Source organism: Prinia subflava, chromosome 6, assembly GCF_021018805.1.
Source record: "Prinia subflava isolate CZ2003 ecotype Zambia chromosome 6, Cam_Psub_1.2, whole genome shotgun sequence".
NCBI classification, from domain to species: Eukaryota; Metazoa; Chordata; class Aves; order Passeriformes; family Cisticolidae; genus Prinia; species Prinia subflava.
Window position 1 is genome coordinate 16,180,174 of NC_086252.1, and position 21,563 is coordinate 16,201,736.

The 21,563-nt window shown below is 36.9% G+C and overlaps 2 protein-coding genes across 2 annotated transcripts in view; both read left to right on the forward strand.

Moving 5' to 3' along the window:
• The window catches only part of CCDC141 (coiled-coil domain containing 141), a 62,468-nt gene extending 57,268 nt beyond the window's left edge, over positions 1-5,200 (forward strand). Inside the window, exons 26-29 of the mRNA XM_063400430.1 lie at positions 3,260-3,414; positions 3,515-3,644; positions 3,736-3,901; positions 4,989-5,200. Coding sequence (XP_063256500.1) covers positions 3,260-3,414; positions 3,515-3,644; positions 3,736-3,901; positions 4,989-5,112 — 575 coding nt within the window. The 3' untranslated portion in view covers positions 5,113-5,200. The remainder of the gene's footprint in view (positions 1-3,259; positions 3,415-3,514; positions 3,645-3,735; positions 3,902-4,988) is intronic.
• Positions 5,201-14,085: 8,885 nt separating this feature from the next.
• The window catches only part of TTN (titin), a 237,978-nt gene continuing 230,500 nt past the window's right edge, over positions 14,086-21,563 (forward strand). The window contains 5 exon segments of the mRNA XM_063399870.1: positions 14,086-14,176; positions 18,260-18,463; positions 19,074-19,361; positions 20,086-20,174; positions 20,266-20,507. Of these exon segments, the coding sequence (XP_063255940.1) occupies positions 14,086-14,176; positions 18,260-18,463; positions 19,074-19,361; positions 20,086-20,174; positions 20,266-20,507 (914 nt within the window).

Genomic DNA, 21,563 nt, shown 5'->3' on the forward strand with positions numbered 1-21,563 from the left:
ACTACAAGATGTGGAGTCATGTGAAGGGGTGTTTACACAAGATACCTAAATTTGGAGGGGGGAAGGAATTAATTATTTCAATTTTTCAAGAGAAAGCAGCCTGTCTGAGGTCGCAGGTTTGAGTCAGTAGGCAGAGGGAGGATGAATCGTTACCCAGATTGGATCAGATGTGGCTGGAGCTGCAATGGAGAAGGTGAGTTCCTCTCAAATGACTGATAAGGTATGCTTACTTCTGCACCTTTCTCTGGAGACTTTTCTAGGGTAAAAGAGTAATTTGTGTGTGTGTATTAGAGTCTGTGGTACAGAGGAACTGTGTCTTGAAAAATTACTGCCAAGACTTTAAAGAGGTTACACATCGTATTCAAGAAGACTGGAGCTCTGGATTATGGATATTTCAGATCAATTGGGTTATGAGACCTGCTTAATATTCCTAATAAAGGAATCCTTCTGTTTGTATCAGGAGCTTGACTGAGACGAAATCTCAAAACAATAAAGTGCAGTGTTGATTTAGAGTAATGCTGAGCAAGTCCAAAGTCTCTAAGCAGCATGGTAGGAATCTGCCTAGCCTAAATTCATAGAAAAGACAGGGGAAGTTCATAAAATTGCTAATATCACATTTCAAGACACCAGAGATTGGAAATTACATACCTAGAGAAAATAGATTAAGAATAACTGTGAAGCAATTTAATTTAAAAACGGGCTGTTAAAACCCATTTGGCTTGACCTGCACACGGCTGGGTGAGAGAGAGAGGCAGGGGTGAAGGCTGTGTAATAGACAGATTAAAGTGAACTTTTCCCCTACAGTTTTTGCATTGCTCCAGTTTGATGGTTTTTCTGTGCTTATTCACCAGTTTGCAGCATAACTCTGCTGGTTCTTACAGATAACTCATGGAATATTTAATAGATGACAAAGTTATTGAAGCTGTGAGAGTGGTATTTCAGTATCACTGACTACCTGATTATTTTTTCCTTCAATGGAGGAACAGATCTGTTTTTTCCCACCTTTGTTGATGTGGACATCACAGGATGTCCAGCCAATAAATAACTTGCAATTATCAAGTTGTCTTCTCAGTTTTTGCTACGATATCATGGAAAAACCATTGGTGAAATATAACCATCCATTCTATTTTTAAGGTTGCTGTCAGATGATAAAATCAATGATCCCACATATTTTGTCCAGACTTTGTTGAAGACAAGCCTGTGCCTGAAAGAGTTGTAGGAACTGTCACTTCATGGTTTTATTTGCACATACTTTTCCTTTTTCTCTCTAGAAACTGAACATTTCAGTTTCTATGTTGTGCTGCTTTACTGATACAAAGTCAAGATGTGATCTGATCATTACCAGTGTCACCATTCCACTCAGGTTTGGTTTTGTTTTGTTTTGTTTTGTTTTGTGGTGTTTTTTTTGTTTTTGTTTTGTTTTGTTTTTGTTTTTAATGGTAAAAATCATTCTGGTATGAGATACAACATGGTAATCCAAACTGCACAAGTAATGCAACCCAACCAAAATTATCCCAAGGAGTGGCTGAAGCCCACGTAACATTTTCAACTGGAATACAAGCTAATCATGTTCTGTTTGTGACCTATTGCTAACTGCCTGCAAAGAGAAGGCAGGGGTGTAAACTCGGTTCTCTTGCCTGAAGTGAAGCTGCAGATCTCAAATTTCTGAGCCTTCAGGTGCATGCAGTGCAATGGGGATGGCAGCTTGCACATGCTAACCTTCAACAGCTAAGAACTGAGCTGTTTGAGCTGCTCTGGCTGGCTAATAGAGAGGTCACACAAGATTAGCACAAATACGGGAGAGTAAAACTTACATTCTTCTGCTTTGCATTGGTGCCTTGGTCCTACAGTACAAAGGAAGAATAGAAAAGCAGCTAAGCTTGAAAGCTTATTGCAACTAGGAGCTCACTTAAGAAGTGAATTTATTAATACAGTGGTCAAAATGTCTGTCTCGTGGTGCCAGCTGGCCCACACTTGGCAAAAATAGCCTTTGGCTCAGTACATTTGTGTTTAGAATCTGATGGGCACCTGTGAGAGATAAGCCGATTTTTGGTTCATAATAGCATAAAAAAAAATCTTTGTCCTTAAACAGTGGAGTAATGGTGGAATAGTAGTTCCAAACTCTGTCATTTAACACAAATTTTAATAACTTTCTATTTCAGAGAAGGACGGTGATAACTTTTGTTAAATATTTTGGAAATGTGGGGTAATTTATATTAAAGAGGAAGAAGGACACATTCTTTATGTGATAGAGATGCAAAAAGTTCATCTTTATTGTGGGACGCCTTTATGTGTTCTTCTTGTGTTAACATCTTTAAATTCCCTGTGTCAAGAATGCTTAGTCTGAATTCTGAGCTTGTCTTCTCTTTTTACTGTAACCTCGTAGGTGGAGGATCCTCACGTGGTAGTACAGAGATTCAATAAATACAGCTTTATAGCTCATTAAGTTACAAGTCAGAAAGCAAGGCTTTTATTAAACAAACTGATGCTGATGATCAAAATTTCTTCAATTTTGATGAGTTAATTTGTATTGATCAGTCCTTGTAGTGGTTTAGGTGTCATCTGTCCTTCCACAGTTGGCATGAGGCTAGCACAAAATCAATCTCATGTGCTTTGGGTATTGCAATAGAAAAGCAGTTACTTGCCCATTCTTCATTTGAACCAAATTTGTACTGGATGACGTGGTAGTATACGGTTTCAGTTTTAATGATGGCCAAAATAATGATGTGGTCAAAGTCGTAGAGAGACCTCTTTCTGCCCTTCATATTTGTAGCAAATATCAGTTTTTTAAATCTTTTCAATAACGGATTTTTTAAAAAACTAAAATAATAGAGGGGGGAGACAATGAAGAAAGTGTGATGTACAACAATGTACTAAATGATCAAATTTGCTCTCATGACTTTGTCACTTTAAATTTGTGTGGAATAATTAATTTTCTGCCTTCACTGAAAAAATAATTCACACAGACCTTACCAAACAATATGATTCTTTAGCACTTTCATGGAACTAATATCTCTACGCTGATGCATGAAGTTATTGGGTGCTTAATTTCCATGTTTTTTAACAAATGTTAGATAGATAAATGATATATGCCAACTAACTGTCTTGCAAACAAGTTATCCTGAGTTCCAGGCATCAATAAAGGCTCTCTTTGTCTTTCAACGTGATGAACTTTACAAGAACAGATTATTTTCTTCAGTTTCTTTAGTTGTGTCTTCTAAAGCATGGTGAATATTGATTTGATCTTTTTATTTTTTAGTACAAGGAAAACAGCCGAACTTCATACAGAAGTTTGGACCTAGAACTCTGCAAGAAGGAGAAGATTTAATCCTGCACTGCACTATACATGGAAAGCCCAAACCACATGTCTGCTGGACAAAGGATGACATCCAAGTGGTATCTGGAGATATCAGTGTATGTGCTAATGTTCTTGAATTTTTTCTTGGGAGAAAGGTAATTTGGTATATTGCTTTATGCTACTAATATCCCCTATGTGCATTTTCTTGTTTTACAGATTGAGAAATTAGGAGATACCTATTACCTTTTAAAAAGAAAGGTGGTCCTTGCTGATACTGGGAAATATATCTGTGTTGCCAGCAATGAACTTGGAAAAGCACACTGCTCTGCTTTTGTGACAGTGATAGGTGACTCCTCCTGCCAGCTGCATGCTTTCTGGCACCCTCTTGCCTTATTACATGAACAACTTGCTTCCACTAATGTACATATTTTTTTCAGAGAAAAATAAACACCCCAAGATTGCCAGTGTAACTCATGCTCAGCCAGAATGGGAAGATGAATACTTTTCAGAAGAAGTGAATGTCACCACAGCGGAGCTAGTGCAAGCCTGGGACACACCATGTGAGAGAGATGAAAGGCCAGCAGCTAAATGTACCCCTGTAAGGTAACTTGCACCTTACTCCATGCTACAACTTGTACTACTGCATCTGTAAGGATCTTACTTTACAAAGCACACATCACTCTTCTTAATCTATGAATTTTAGGGCAATGGAGATACATGCATAATATGTGACTCCCTTTTTCACTTAATTCTTCATCAAAAGATACATGATTTTTAGATAAAAGAACTTGTAAAACATAAGAAAATTGAGCCTGTCCAAGGTATTAACATTTAGTGAATTTTTTTTTTTTTGAAATCTAGGCATCCTAATCTAGATATTAATATAAAACTGAAGAGGTTAAAACATGAAGTATTCCAGAAGTTCAAATTGCTGGAGCTATGTGAAGTTTCATGAACAGAATATATAAGGTTTTCTACGAGGCAAGTCTTATTCTGAAAAATAAGTAGCAATCCTAATAAGACAGGAATTGTTGTTGTTCATTAATTGATTAAAAATAATAATACTTCCCACTGTACAATTTCAGATTAAATAAATGAGATACATGACATCACTAGTCCCTGTGACTTTTAGCACAGGATGAAATCTCACCTCTTGGATGTAGGCTCTGACGAAAAAAGAAAGAGTATTTTTGTCTTTAAATTTCTGAGGTTTATCTATCTAGATGTAGCACAACATGTAAACATAAAGGAAAGTTTTTGCATGTGTTGATTCAAAAGCTTTGTCATTTCCCTGTGAGCTGCCTGCACACTTTGCCTCATGGCCAGCTGACGAAGATTGATCCCACATATTTTGTCCAGGGCTTTTTTTTCATGTTGCTGTGATATGGCATAAGTAAAAAATGACATGCAAGATGATCATAATTTTGCTTTAGTCACATAGATAATTCAGTATGATTAAAACATATAGACCATATAGAAAGGTTAGATTTTTCCCATTTTTCTCCTCTTACCTTCTGTTGTTTATAGCTAAAGTGTCTTCCGGTCAGTAAGATGAGATTCAGAATATTTTATGTTCTCTCCATAATCATTGTTTATTTGATCTCTAATCTTTTATTTTCACAAGACCACGAAGAACTGTCTATGCCACCACTAAAAATATGGGCAATATTAACTGACCTTTTTTAAACAGGTTTAAAGAGAAACTCTGGTTTCAAGGAGTGCATCTTGAAATTGAGGGGCCATCAGAGATGAACTTTGGTTTGAGACATGATCCCATTCTTGTGCCTGATGCAGTGGAACAGAAGATGGACTGAACTGCAAGATGCCTGATTCTTGAGCGTGTTTGTTTGCTGTGTCCATTAGTAGATATTGGCCATGGGTGAGGAGCAGATGAATTTTAGGTGCTAGTCAATATCTATCTAGATTCAAATTTGTATTTTGTTTCTTTACAAATAAATCATTATTAAAATTCACTCGTACATAGCATTTATTAGACCGTGATTCACACTTTCTTTCGGGTTTTCTCTGGATTGTTGGACAAATCTAACAGAAGGTTATGATGGAGAAAAGAAACCATTCTCCTTAAAATCGTAGATCTCCTTGGTGACTCACTAGTACTCACCATTGTATTCTTCTACAAATTCCATCAGTTGTATTAATTCCATCAATAGGTCTTCCCATTAGCTATAGAATAGAAGAGAGAATAATATAGAGAATTAACACTCTATGTCAGAATATGACAATATTTAATAAACTGGAGAATTCCGTAGTTATAAGATCATTTTGTTTTAAATCCTATTTCTAACAGCTTTGAGACATTTTTTGGAGGCCAGCCACCACAAGGAGTGGTTACTTACATTAGCAAACCTTGTCCAATGCTTGCTTAGTAGCAGGAGTGTCTTCAGGGAGAGAAAGGCTCTAAGTCAGCATAATGGAGAAGTCTTCCACTGTAATGCTTCTGCTTTCAGGATTAGAATAGTGTGACAATGCAGTCCATTTCCAGTCAGTGCCTGCCTTTGCAGTTCAAAGGAGTGGACTATTAAGTGATACTCGTGCTTGCTTCAAAGCACATTTTTAGTTTAGCCAAAGACTCTTCAATTACAGAATTCCTTTAGAGCCATAGTGTCTATTCAGCGTATTAAACCCTGAATTGGAATTCAATCTTTTAAATTGTAGGCCTGTCATTAGCATGATGAATCTTTGTTTCCAGAGCTGGAATTCAGGGTTTAAGTGTGTTTTTCAATTTATTTCAACTTCTTGTAGAGAAAGACAAGGGCTTTTGTAGTGTCATCCATCTGAAGCATTGAAAAAGGTAGTTCAGGAAAAGCTCCTTTTTGAATGGTTGTTTGGCTGCCACAACAGTAAACAAAACTGTCGGCTTCTACAAATAACAGTTCTTGACCTTCATCCATCTGATTCAGATTTTCAAAGTCCTACCTTTGAAAATTTTGTGAAACGATTCACACCTCTCAGACTTCTGTTTCAGTGCACTCTCAATGGCTTGGCCAACATCACAGATACTCACTGATTCCACATGCAGTGTGCCATTCCCTGTTGTCCAACATGCTATCACTGTGTATATGCACATTGATTATGCTTTTGCCTACTTTTGCATACTCTGGTTTTGCATACCACTGCAATGCACTCACACTTCTCACAGGCAGCAGATACTGATTTAAGCAGTGGAGCATTTTTGTGCTTCATCCAAGTAGATGTCACCCGTGCAAAACTGGCACTGAAATAACACATTTAAGAATTGCTTAAATTGTCATATTAAAACATTAGACATTGTTCTCCATCAAGATAAAGATTGGATAGCAGAAACCTAAATTTATCTCCAAGTTAAAGTACAGGCAGAGAGAGGAAATGAGCTGGAAAAAAATATCATGTACATGTCTTCACCTGATCACATAAATCACTTGCTTGACGTTATGGAAAAGTCAGTGGCACCCTGCCCGCAGAGGAGTCACAAGGCTATGTATATGTGCACATAAATATAGCAGCTGCAGACTGCTCTGCCTATTTACCCTGTATCTTTCATGGATTTTTCCAAAATGGAATGAAGTGTCAAACATCTTATGGATCCTATGCAACTATCTTTCCCAACAAAGCCCCTCATTTGCATGTGTTATTTAGATTTAGAGATGTCACAGAAAATACTGTATTTCTAACTGTACTCACATTCATAGGACTGAAAAACACTTTCTTCCCCTCAAATTATAAACCCCCTAAAATTAAGGTTCTTTTCACAGCTGGAACCTTTTAGTATGGCATATATCATTTCCTATTTAGAAATTCATTCTGTAAAAATGAAAGTGTAGAATGCAGTGCTTACTGATCTTGGATGCTCATCAAACTTAAAGTATTGGGTTCGTTTTGCTATTCCTTGATTGTTAGACTCAGAAAATATTTAATTTTTGAGGGTTTTTTCCTCTTGATTCACTAATCTTAACTCAGGAAAAAAAAAGTGTCAATGTTTCTTTAAACAATACCTTGCATCTTATATACAGTTTTCTTACAAAATAGTAGAAAGTTGTGTTTATAAATGAATAAAAATCTATCAACCTTCTTTTGCTGATGAGTAACACAGCTATAGCTCCAAGTGCTCCCAGAGAATGGATCCATTATAAAAACTGGTGTGCTTATTTCTTTTAATTTCACAAGTCATAGATGTCCATAGATTTATTAAAAGGTTTCCAAAACTGATGAAAAATATGTTTCTATTAAATGCTAAGGACTGTCTCAATGTTAGATAAAATTTGTCCCGAGTACAATGATGTTAATTAGTGTTTTGTGGAAGGAAATGGAACACTTATTAAGTGTATTCTTTACTAAGAGGGCAGGTTTTGTTAGTAGGCCTGCTCTCTAAAGTGAAGAGCTGAGAAGGTAAATGTTTTTCTTTCTTTCGTGTTCCACGTATGTAAATGTGTGAGGATGGCACACAAAGAAATAATATTCAAGGAAAATTTGTCAAAACTGACATCTGTAAATCTCCTTCTTAGGTATTTTGAAGGAGATTATATAAGTGACTCCTACCAACATGGAGTCAGTGAATAGGAACACTGATAATATGCAGTAAGTTGTTCCCATATGAAGCAGATAAAATAATTTCAAAACTTGCCTAATGCCTTAGTTTTGTTTTCTACGTTGGAAGCAACTGACAGTGCCTGCTTCAGTGACAATTTTTTGGAAGCAGGTTTTAGTTTGCATTAAAAAAAGTTGATGTATCTTGCATATTGAATTACAGTGGCTCAGATAAGAATCATAAGCACCTGAAAAGGCAGCAGCCTTTCAACAGCCAGCTGCAGCAGACAAACGAGGATATTCTTGTGCATATAATTCAATTTACAGCCTGTATTTAAGGTTCTAAAGTTTTTGTTACAAAGTACTGTTTGTAGTATTAGCAGGGAAAGAGAAGTTGATAAGTGGTGGAAATGTGATTTGATTTTAATTCCAGATTTAGTGGTTTAACAGTTTAGAAATTTTAGTTATTTCTAAGTTTAAAGAAAGCAGGTGGGAGAAGGAAAAGTAGTTCCTTTGCTAAAGTATACTTGGAAAACTGGAAATTCAACAAGAATTTAATATATAAATATACTTTGGGTTCTGTTTTGTTGATTCTATAGGAACCTAAGACAGCATTTTTTCAGTGAGAAGTTTTATGTGAAGTTTTATTTCATGACTCTCTTTGTTCACATAGTTGATTGGAGGAGAGAGTAAAATGAAAACAGTAAATGAAAGAAGATATAATAATTATCGGGTAGGAATGAACAGAAGTAAGAAGTAAGGGAGATAGCAAAAATGGAAGGAGAGAAGGAAGGCAATGAGAAAGGTAATAAATCTTTTTACACAGTTTGCAAATTGGCATTTGTAGATAGACCAAAGGACCAAGAAAGAAAGCAGGATTTATGTTACATTGGCTGTGCAGCTACTCCAGAGTACACTGGTAGTACAACACTAATAGTATTTGACAAATAATAAACAAAAGCAAAATTTGTGAATTTTAAAAAAAGTATTACGAATTTCTTCTCAAAAAAGCACAGTAAAAACTTGCTTAGGTGGCACTTTAAATTTTTAAGTGTTCAAGAAAAAATGAGTTTTGTCTTTAAGCTCTGACTAGAGTCTTCAGATTTCAAGGCATCTTCATGTGGGCCTATTAAAGCAGCTCTACTGATCAAGTCATTAGGGTTATTACAATTAATCAGAGTGAATCACACAAAAAGATTGCAGGTGTCCACACTACAATGTTTCACTGTGTTGAATATCATCTGCTACTCGTTAAATGTGTTGTGGTCTACAATGTACTACATGTACTAAATATTGGCAATATAGAATCTATACCTTAAGCAGTAGCAGACTGAAGCCGATGTTGAAATTTTCATAACTATCCCCAATTTAAATGTCTTCCTGACAAAAAAAGCCTTTTTCGTTATCTGGATCTGATTTTTGCTTGATGCTGGAGCAAAGAAATAATGTCATTTTTACCAGCAATGTCTTAGGTACACAGTAAGACTGAAGTCCTAATTTTTTCTTGTGGGTACACTATGTGACACTAAACATGTAAAAATCATGTGATATCAATGTGACAGAAAGCAGGATAAATAATTCATATTTCCTTGGGGACATGAGATAAATATTCCCCTCTTTATTTAATTTATTTAATTTCTGTATTTGAAGTTGTCACAGTGTGCACACCTGAGATGGTGGAGTTCAGGGTAGGGATCCAATAGGGAAAGGGCACAAGGTGGGGATTGTAATACAGAAACCAATGAGGAAACAGAGGGAGGAGCAACCTGAACAACCAATAGAGCATAGAGGATGAGAGGATTGACAGGGAACAGTCTGGAATGAGGGGCGGGGCCAGGGAGGGATTGACAGCCAAAAAAGAGGGTACAATCTGTGCAGAACCAACAATACACAAAAGAGAGGGGCCTACAGAGCAAACCTTTTTGAAGGACTACAGAAATATACATTGAGAAAAGCACACACCACCACAAAAATAAAAAAATGAGAAGGTAGAAACTTTTGTTGGAATGGAAACAGATGGTTAATAGCAAATGTAAAAGTTAAAAAAAAGGAAGGAACTTATTTTTAAAAATACAATATCTTTGTATTTGAATGCAGGATTTTTTTTTCCCTTGTAACTATTGTTGTTATCAGTCATTGTTGAATTGATGGAAATAGAAACTTATGAACTTCTGACCATCTCAAAACTTCAAAAGTGATAAATTTTATATTTCTATCATTTTAAAATTATCATATGTTCATAAACTTTTTAATTTTTTATTTGATTTAGAGATCATTAAGCTGGGTGCATTTTTTAAGTCTGCAAATATTAGCCTCTGTTTTTCTTCAAGTTTGACTTTTCACTATTTAAGTGATTAACTACAGAGAAAAACAGATGCCTGCTAATTTAGCAGGCCTCTGTTTAGAAATAGAAATTTTATACACTTTATACAAGTTTTTTTTAGACATATCTTTTAACACAAGCTAGCTTGAGCTCCTCCTCATTGCATAGAGTTGCATTTGCTGTCATACTAAGTCTTGTACAGAGCGATTAGGCTCCTGGAAATCTATTTGCAATAAGAAAATATAAAATGAGCTGTAGTACTCTGACTTTCAGCCTCTGTGAGGGTTCAAGTAGCCCCAGTGTAGAGACTGTTCCTCCAGTCTGTGTTGCTGCTGATACTGCTGCATGCCAAGCACAGCCATGAAGTTGCCATCTTATGGAATGGATAAGTTAAAAGGCAGATCAAATTTCTGAAGTTATTTTATGAGATCGCAGCAATATGTCGTTTCTTATTTCTTTCAGATCTGCAAACTATAACAATAAGATTGCCTTGCATGGATCATAGCAGTGAAACTCTCTCTCTCCTTAGCATTCTCTGACTCTCTTGCTGGAGGTTTCCTTCAAGTTGTTTTCAAACACAAGTGCAGTTGATAGTACAGAACTCCAATCTGTGTTTACTTATCTGGGTGTTCTCAGGGAGGTCCTTTTCAATGTGGAACTTGGTAACCATAGACTGAAGTCCTCCTTTTACCAAACCAGCAGAGCACATGCTTGATTTTAAGCAAGCGATTTGAGGCAGTCTTATGTGCCAGTTATGTGCATAAAGAATTTGCTAGGTACGCAGGAATAGAAACAGGCAGATGAGGTGGTATGGTAGAACACCTCCCAGCCATAAACAAGAGTAGGCTTCTAACTCTGAAGTCTGTTTCAGAAGCAACCGCTCCAAAGGCACAATTAGCTGCGTAGTGACAAAGCTGGGATAATGGAAGTTCACAAACCAGTACATTATTCCATGGTCTGAGGTCTGCACAAGGCCTATGCAGGTCTAGAAAAAAGCTGTTAGACTTAAAATCTTCTCACTTAAAAGTGGCAGTATTTATCTGTGTCAATTTACTGTCACAAAATTTGTATTTCTGAACATTGTATGCTACTGTTTGTTATGCTTTACTGCTTGGAACATCCAACAGAAAAATTGTGAGGGAAACAAAAACAACTCTAGAGCAACAAATGTATACATTGCGAAAACACAATTTTAGAATTAAAAGTTAGAGAAAAAATAGTTGAAATGGTGTATTCTAATAGTGCACAGCCACTTGTCTGAGCTCAACTTACTTATTTGGCCTAGTGATTGACATATGCATTTGGTGTGGCTTCTTGGAGGTTTTATAATGAAAGAAAGTCTGAATCTCACTGATATGATGACTTCTGACTAGTCCATACGCCCTGCTAAAATGTCTTTTATTGCTTTCTTTGTCTTGTGACTGTGAATTCGGAAATTTACAATGTAAACTAAATTGAATTTTAAATCAAAAGTTTTGGAACGGCTGAGGTTTCCTCAGTGGATCCCTTTTGTGCCTCCAAAATTAGCATTGTCAGTCAAAACCAACAGGTGGTGTATGGTTACAGGGAGTGAATCCCCCCTCACAAGATACTTTCTGTCAGGAAACCAATCAGAACTGGCAGTGACATGGTGAGGCAGACCTGTCAGCAGAGCTGGGGTATATAAAGCGAAACAACTATGTTAGCACTTCTGAGCAGTCGTGCATTCCCCGCCTCGCCTCGGGTGTAGGGATTGCAAAAAACAAAACTACACTGTCAAGACTGTGTAGTTTTGTTTTTATGATTAGAGGCTCTTCAATTCTCATGCTGGGATTGTCTAAAAAATCTTACTCTGGATAAGGACGTCGTTCAAGAAGATTTCGTTGGGCTTAGCCCACTCTTGCAGGCACTTTGAGAGATCAGGTTAGTAGCATGTTTCTGCTGGTGTAATAAGTGTTTTATCAGTCATTAATAATTCTGATACAATCTATTATTTATAAATTTTCTCACAGGGGGATATAGATTTGAGGGTATAGACATGAAACACGTAAATTCTCTGTCAAGGTTATATCCTTAATTTCTGGAGTAAGCTTTGATAACTCTCAGCAAAAACTTTTGATCTGGTGTATTTTATTGCTAAAGACTACATAAATTAAGATTTTAAAAGTGCATGGAAACGTGCTTAACTTAAAAACTCCTTTCTGTTGGGAGTGTTCAAGGTTATGCTGCTGGGAGATAAACTGAGAAGCTCCAAGAATAGCTCTGATAAAATGCACATGGTATCAGCTAAGCGCTGATGACTTTTTAAGGGAAACAACTGCTGAGGTATCGGTTACACGGCAGCTCTGGGACACTTGTCTGCTGTCATTCATGGCTCTGAAGGCTATTTCTGGAACATGACATTTTAGATGCATACTTTCAATTCTAATTATACAAGAAGCCTTATAAGATCAGATCTTCATCACCAGAATTTGCTTGGACAAAGAAGTATAGAAACTTTGTGGGAACTCCATGGAAATTCTTCTTAATTCAATTGCTTCTGATCTCTTCTGAAAACTACATGTATATATATGAGCTTTCGTAATGTTTAATTGTATTGTAAAATTATTTCCATTTATTTTAGCTGAGCTTCAAAACATAGTCAAAATGCTGAACCTGAAAATGCCAATACAACATCCAGCTCTGCCCTTATACTCTTATTGCATGTATGCATCTAGGCCCTGATTTCTATGAAGGAACTCATATAATGAAGAATTTTCACCCCTGTGAAAAGTAGAATAAATCTGAATCTCAGTGAAACTTCACTTTCATATTTTTATTTTAAGCTTTATTTTAAGTGACAAAATCAGGCACAAAAGCCAAAGTAAATGGAAGTAAATATGTGTGTAAGATTAGCTTGAAATTTTGTGGCGTTAACACATTTGTTGAAACCATATATGCTCTCAGTGGAATTTTTTAATGAGAAAAAAAGTAACTTTAATGGATATAATATTAAGAAAGTAATAGCTACCTTTTTAAAAACCACCCAATTCAACATCAGTAAATAAATAGGTCATGCAAATATAAAATATCACCACACAAGCTTTTCTAGTGGCAGTGTGTTATTTCAAAGTAGGATCTTGTGGCATAGCAAGAGAAAGAAAACTTTCTTTCAGATTTCACATGGCTTTGCAGTTGTTCAAGCCATCAGTGTCAGTGGCTACTTTATATCCTAGCTCACATTTCGAAGGTGGCTGTCTTCCCATATTCAAAATTCCACTGAGATACTCTCTAAGAAAGAATAGAATTTTATCTGCATCTGTAATGCCAATTTGCTTCTGTAAAGTGAAATTATTCACTACTTACAGAGTGTTTTTAAAATAGAGCATCTTGGCATTTTTAGCACTATTGCATTATTAATAATGCAATATGTATAAGTATTACAATGTATTAATATTATTATTTATTAATAATTTAATAATAATTAATTATTGCATTGTTATAAAGACATTGTAGAGTTTCCCATTTCTTTCCATTGTTTCTTAGGGACCTAGTTGTCTTGTCATTGCTGAATGAAAATATTTTGCACCAGCAAATATCTTTTGAAATTACACAGGGAATTTTTTTCCTGTCAGATAAAGAAGTTAATAGACAAAGAGAGGCAGCCTGAATGACCTGTGGAAGGTCACACAGTGAGTCTTGTCTCCTGCTGCATACCTGCAATGCCAAAGCACAGCTCCACTAAATATAATGGTTTCCCTTCCAATTCAGCCAAGCATGCTCCAAGAGTAATTTTCTATACAACTTTGTCAAAACCCACAATCTTTTCATTTACCAGATTGTTCTGATTTAAAACTAAGAGTGAGTTGTTCAGAGAATAATGACAAATATTCTTAAAATCTTGCAAGAAGTGTGTAGATACAACATTGTCACCATTGATATCTAATTATGGGGTTTTTTTCCTTGCAGAGTGCCTGTAAAGATGACGACGAAAGCACCAACATTTACACAGCCATTACAAAGTGTTGTGGCACTGGAGGGTAGTGCCGCAACCTTTGAGGCTCACATTAGTGGTAAGGTTTTGATTCATTCTTCCGAGATTTCCTATTGCTTATCACTAATGTCTTTTCTAATGTTTGTGCTGAGCAAAGTGATGACACTTTTCATAGATCCTGATCTGGTATGTATGGGTAAGGATGAGTGCTGAAATATGGATATATATCCCTATCATACAGTGCTGAACAGAACCTTGAAATGTATATGCATAAAAATACACATTGTGCTAATAAGGGAGCTTCATGTGACTGCAGAAAGAGTAATCTCATTTGGATGATGACTGGGCAGAATTAGAAGTCAGGGTGCAAAAGGCAGAGTTTATGCTAATTCTTCCAAGACCTTTTGTTAAGCTTTATTCTAGCTAAGCTGTATTTCTACTTTCTGTGCTCTTAAGTTTACTTAATTCCAGAGTTCTAGGAGAGGGATTAAAAGCACAGAATCTAGGCCCAACCAGACACTGAAGAGAGTAGAAAACCCTAGTATTCTAAATAATAGACATATGTGGTGATCATGATGGTAGCACAAGGCTGGATTATTATAATTTAAATTGCCTATGCAGTTTAAAGATACCACACAATTTAAAGGATACGTGATTTCTCCAGTCTACATACTACTCAAACACCCTATCTTGTGCAAAACCCCGTGCAAACCCCGAGATAATGTTACCAGAGACCCAACACCCTGTTCTAAGAGTGTCTCTGACCTCGGCAGTGACTAAGGAGAAATGACATGTGTTCCTGCTGGTGGAATTATATTGTCTTACAGGCATTAGCAATGTGATGATCCACATACCATAAAGCAGTACTCAGATGCTCTGTGACAGGTGCAAACACATGATCTGTACAGTTATAAAGATCTCTGACATCTATGGTCCATTTATTTCATCCCATGGACCCTTTGCATAGCACAGGCTCACACAAGGTGTTTGAACATGTCCTGGAGTCTCCATCCCTGATATTTCTTCAGGCCATGTTCTATTATTAGGGCCTTATTCTTCACTAGATTGCCCTGATTTTCTCTTCTCTTTTCTACACTATAAATTTTCTGTGATTTTTTTTCCCATTTTTGCAATACTTATATGCAATAGTTTGCAATACTTATCATACTTATATTATTATGATTTCCTAAAAATATCATCAGAAAAAGTTAGGGTGCTTGTACTATTATTCAATGTGTGATTTTGGCTAATTTGATTTGTGTGATATTATGGAGTACTTGGGAGGGGAATTTAATTTACTAAGTGAAGGTACAGCAGTATTTCTAATAGCATGTGCCATATTTGTATGTTAGTCTCAAATATCTTGTGAGTCAACCTCTTGTTATTTTTTTTTTTCACATTGTGAGATTCTGGTATAACTTTCCTGCCCTAAAAACATCCTCCAGATTTGAAAGCTCTGACAGCGGCTTGGCATTTAGTTTTTCTACAGCATAAAAAACAGAAAAGGTTTTTTACTATAAATAATTACATAAATAAAGGTCTCCACAGCTTTATCCTGCTGTAATGTCTACCCTTTCTATCTGCCATGAATTATTGTGTGTTTAAAAATCAGAATTTTTCTCTATCTCTAATAACACTGGTCTATTATGTATAAGTCAAGTATGAATACAGAGCTATGGTTCAAATGTGAAGAGCTCAGTTAATCTAAGGGTATCAAGAAAAGCTTAGCAACCACCTGAAATGCAATTTTGCTGTGTGTAAACTAAAACAAATGAATTGTGCTGCTGTGTTAGACTGTGAATTAAGTGTCACATTCAAAGGGTTGATACCAGATGAATACACCCAGCATGTAGCAGAAAGAACAGAACACAAACCCCCTGTTATTAAAAGCAGCAAATGCCAGAGCAGCCAGGACACTGACACAGGGGGAGTCCCACTGGGTCACCAGTGACTGAGGAGTCATGAGATAAAGTCAGATGTGTCACTGGCATTAGAACAGTGCCAAGCTCATGTCTCCACAGTACTGATCAAGTTTGAAGTTTTTCATAAAGAATTAACCTGTGCACTGCTTGCCTTTTTTGGAACTGATATTTTCAGGTATTACCCAGTGCAAGACAGCCTTTACATGGTGCTTATTTTTGAAAGCAGCACACAGATCACAAGTCAGCAGTCCCTCCCACATCATTGTCAGCAGAATCTTATTGAATTCAATTACTCAGGTGGTGAATTTGAGGCACTTCAGGTCGACTTTCTTCTTTTTGGCATTAAAGTTCAAAAAATCTCAAGGACAGTTTTAAAATGAAAAAAAGATTGTCTTAATAATTAACAGTCAAATCATAGAGTATTTGGAACATGTAGAAGTAAATCCCTGCTTCATACAGACCAGGCACATATATCTGTAATCTGAGTTTTATCTAGCTCTGTCACCTGGGACTGGCAGAGTGCTGGTAAATTTGTAGAGTTGAATTTTTAATACAAGCTTGGGCTCAGATTTCTAAAATGGCTTCTAGCTTTGTATCCCTTGTACATAGCAGTTTGAGACATCAAAATAGACTCCATTTGAACAGTGCAGACCTTTTTCAACCAGCCACAGAAACTCCCATTTTTGTTAATCGTATAATACCACCGCAAGAAAATAGAACTTTTGAAATGTTTCAAGAAATTCACTATTGAGGACGTTTTGAGGGTTGCATAGCTTAAGACACTTTTACACTAATTTTCACAAGTATTGAAGGCACATAGCTCTGAATGAAATCACTGAATGAGGTCTGCTATATACTCTGTTTATGATGATAATACCAAAGTTGCCCTACAATAGCACAAAATCGAATTATACCATCCCATCAGGATTGTTTGATAACTTCCATCTGTGAAATTAACAGTACTTTCACTCATTTGATTTCTAATCTTCCCTAAAACTGTTCTCATTTTCTGTGAGTGTTTCTGTTTTACATTTCTCTAAATATCAGTGCTTTACTGTGAGTAAGATTTTAAACTTTCCTAACCAAGTGTGATGGGGCCGCAGTGAACCATTGAAAGCTTCAATCTACATATCAGCTTCTCTTTCACTTTAGTCTCCGTCATTTTCCTGGCACATTAAATTCCCTAATAATTTATTTGGTTTATAGGAAGGATACTCTAGAAGGGAAGCAGAATTCTGTGAACCTGAGTTTTATAAAACAAAGACATTAGAACAGGGAAAATTCATTCATCTGTAAATGCAGTCTCAGATCTCATTCCTGAGCCTTCATGCAGTACAACTGGTGATTTGGGTTGAGTGGAGAGTGAATTTGCAAGGATTTTAATTTTGAAGAAATGTTGGTTTAGGACTACAAAAAAGACTTTGAGCCTAAACCATCTCCTTAAATTACCTTTTTTCCTTATGTGGTTCATACAAGAATTTTACTTGTTTATTGAATGAATTCAAGTTGCTCAATAAATTTGGCTGAGTAGAACACTGAGAAGAGAATTTCTGCAAGGAATCTAAAATCACCATTTAAAACCAAAAATCAGCTGCTGGTATAATTGAAATTTTTCTGACCCAAAGACTCTTACTCATGACCCTGACAAAAAAAGAAAAATGTATTTGAGCAACAGTTGATCCCAGATGACTGCTGTTGATCAAACACAAAAGAATCCAGAAGAAGAAATTAAACCCCCCCCAAAATTTACTAGCATTTGATTTTAATGTCTACAGCAGTCACTTTTTCTGTCACTTCATTTTCTAAAGCCATAATAGTGTTAGAACATATGCTTCATTTGATTGGAAGTACTGATGTTTACATTATCTCCAGATTATTAGACTGGATAAATATGCTAGCAATAAGCAATCCTACTTAGATACAAGCAAATAAATTTTAAAAATACCTCGCATGAATTAATTCATCCTCCTCATGATTTTGATGAACTTCTATTGCTTAATAAGATTGCTGAACACTACAGTCCTCTCATTATTGAAGTGACTTATTAAACACAGGAGATAGTGCAGCTGCCCTATTACTCTGTGCATTTTGGAGACCTTTCTAAAACCAAATCTCTTTGCCCTGTGCCTGTGGCATTATGCTCCCCCATAACTGTGTGTATATGGGTGTGCATTCTGGTTTTGTTTTATGTCTGGCATTCCATAATGTCCTAATCTCCCCGTGTGTCCATTTTTCCGCAGGTTTCCCAGTTCCTGAGGTGAGCTGGTATCGGGATGGCCAGGTTCTCTCTGCTGCAGCCCTGCCCGGTGTGCAGATCTCGTTTAGCGATGGCCGCGCTAGGCTGGTGATCGCCACCGTGACGGAGGCCAGCAGCGGGAGATACACGGTGCAAGCCACCAATGGGGCTGGGCAAGCCACCAGCACTGCTGAGCTGCTTGTCACAGGTACAGAGCCTGCTGGCAGCGTGAGGGAGTGATGGAAGAGTATCGCATCATGAAATAGTTCAGATTTCAAGTACATGATCACAAAAAAATAGCAAACCACATTTCCTAAAGCAGTCTAGAATTCAGCTTGTGTTCTCACTGATAATGTCTAACAGTGCCCTTTACATTTTAACTGTATAATCTTGATCTTGCCAGCTCTTATTCATGATTACAAGCCTCTGGCTCAGCCTTTATACATGTAGCTCCTTATGGTCTGTCATAGTGGCTACATTGAAATTGCCCATTAAAGAAAAGATTAAGTTCTCCAGGATGGAGCCATTAATGATATCTAATGGTATTTAACAGAATAAGTCACATAAAGGGCCATACCAAGAGACTGTGCTTAATCCATATGGTTACAAACAATGTATCTGTAATTCTAGAAGCATTTGCAATCATGGGTGTAATCAGAAATCATATTTTGAATGTTTCAGAAAATACTATCCTCTGACAGTAGCACGTGAAGAAGAAATAGACCTCATGTACCTCTAGTAATGAAAGTATCTAGTATTTGCCGTGCTTTTTAACAGATGCTATTGTTTTTCTATTTACTTCTTCAATAAAAATGCAGCTGGAACAGCGCCACCAAACTTCTCACAACGACTACAGAGCATGACTGCAAGACAGGGAAGTCAAGTCCGACTTGACGTGAGAGTGACTGGAATCCCTACACCTGTGGTGAAGTTCTATCGGGACGGAGTAGAAATTAAAAGTTCCCCCGATTTTAAAATTTCACAAGAAGGAGACCTTTACAGCTTAATAATTGCAGAAGCATATCCTGAAGACTCCGGCACCTATTCCGTAAATGCCACAAATAGTGTGGGACGTGCTACTTCAACAGCTGAATTGCTAATTCAAGGTAACAGAGCTAAGTTGCAGACCATGAAAATGGTGGTGCAATATGCACCACTTCATTGCAGTTATATCAACAAGTTAACTTACTACTTGTTTCCCAAGAGTTATTTACTTCTTTTGAAAAGAAAGCAGTGTGTTTGATGAAATTTGCCAAAGATTTTTGTCTGAGATTTAAAAGACCTTTTCTCCAGAATGGGTCTTCTTTAAGAGGATACAGTTGATGGAAAAAGTGTGGGATACCTTGAGCTGTTCTCATTTTGGTCTGTAAATCTCTCAAAGTTTTATTTGTAAGTTGGCTTTGATAGAATAGATAAATTAGACTGCATAACTGTACATGGTCTTGTGAAGGAGGCTGGTAAGGATGAAGACAGTTCTTAGAGAATTGTAGCATGGAATCATGCTAAACCAGAGCAGTCTTGCTTGGGTTTCACCTCAGTCAGCCTTAGAGACTCTGTAACCATTTTAGATCCAGGACAGACATGAGGAATTTACAATGAATGCATTTAGTTTTCCTTTGTTTGAGCTTTTTTCTAATGACTTGATAATGCAGTAATATTGTTTCAACTGTTTGCACAATTGTCTGTAGATACTGAAGACAAAACAGATGGCTGCTGAATTATTTTTCAGGTCTATATATAAATTTTTATATAATTGGAGTTGACCATTCATTTATTTCTGTATTTATTGTTGCCATATGCAATTCTTCTGACCCCGTTTTCTTTCAAAAGGCGAGGAAGAAGCCGTTCCTGCTAAAAAGACAAAGACAATTGTTTCGACTGCTCAGATTTCCCAAACAAGACAAGCCAGAATTGAAAAGGTATAATTTTCAGAAACACAGCAGGTATGGCTCAAATGTGGAGGATTACAGTACCTCACCCTAGTTTTCTTTTTCTTGCTTTTCATTGTAGAAGACTGAAGCCCACTTTGATGCCAGATCACTTACAAGTGTTGAAATGGTTATAGAAGGTGCAACCACCCAACAGCTCCCACACAAGGCACCTCCACGAATGCCTCCAAGACCTACATCGAAATCACCAACCCCGACAACTGCTGCAAAAGCACAGATGGCACGACAGCAGTCGCCATCACCCGTTAGACAATCACCATCACCCGTAAGACACGTCAGAGCACCAACACCTTCACCAGTAAGGTAAAATTACTGTTCTTTCAGGCAGCATTGCTTTTGGAATCATTATTACATATAGCAGTAATGCTGTAGGAGAGCATAGCATAAAATGAAAGAATGCACCGGCTTATCAGTGACTGGGTTTATTCTGATGGTGAGCTCTAATGTGCTATATTTGCCACTGCTGTAGAAATGTGGGTCACCTCTGAAGACTTCTATCCCCTGTTGTAGAAAATCCCATCTGATTGCTCTACATAGAGCCAAAATAGCCATCACTGCTCCATTTCATGGTGAAACAGAAAAAAAAAGTAGAGCAGTTGGCCCTTTATTATTTCAGATGAACAGAGAAAAGAGCAATGATACTGCTGAGTGGTAAACAGAATGAAAGGATACGTAAAAAAAATTTGAGTTCATGTTCCATATATGTGCTGGTAATAACTACAGAAATAATATTTTTAAGGTAGGCAAGCTAAGTGTGGTTATGGAAAAATGAAGTTTATCTCTGCTGTGTAGAGGGTCTAGAGAGGGAAAGTGAGTGATTTGACAAGCAAGGCTCATGGTCTGGGAGACCTCATGAGGTCTGTGCTGAGGGGCAGGTAAAGAGATGAGCGTTTTGAGAGTCCTGGAGTTTCAGTATCCTGAAGCAGCAGCATCATGGAAGGAATGCCTCCAAGCTGAATGCTCAGAACAGCCCCATTTAAGTTTCCAGAGCTGGGTGTGCTGGTGAATTTTTTACCCCACTGATAACAGCTTGCAAGGACAGGAATAAAAGCATCGATAGCAACTAGCAGTAACCAACTAACTGCATGAATGAAAAAAGAATGGAATAGCGACATCTAGAGCACATGTAGAACTAGAAAGTTGTCCTCCCTTGCTAGTCAGATTCCCTTTAGACATACAACATATTAGAAAAAACTAAATCTAAAAATTAATATGATGATGCTGCCCCCTACTGTTGTTATTTGTTAAGGTCTCTGGGACAAAAAAAATTCTACTCAAATAAATTCTAGGTCAGAAAGCCTGTATAAGAATTTTGGAAAATGCTTTAAAACTGTATGCTAGGATGAGGAATGAATTTTT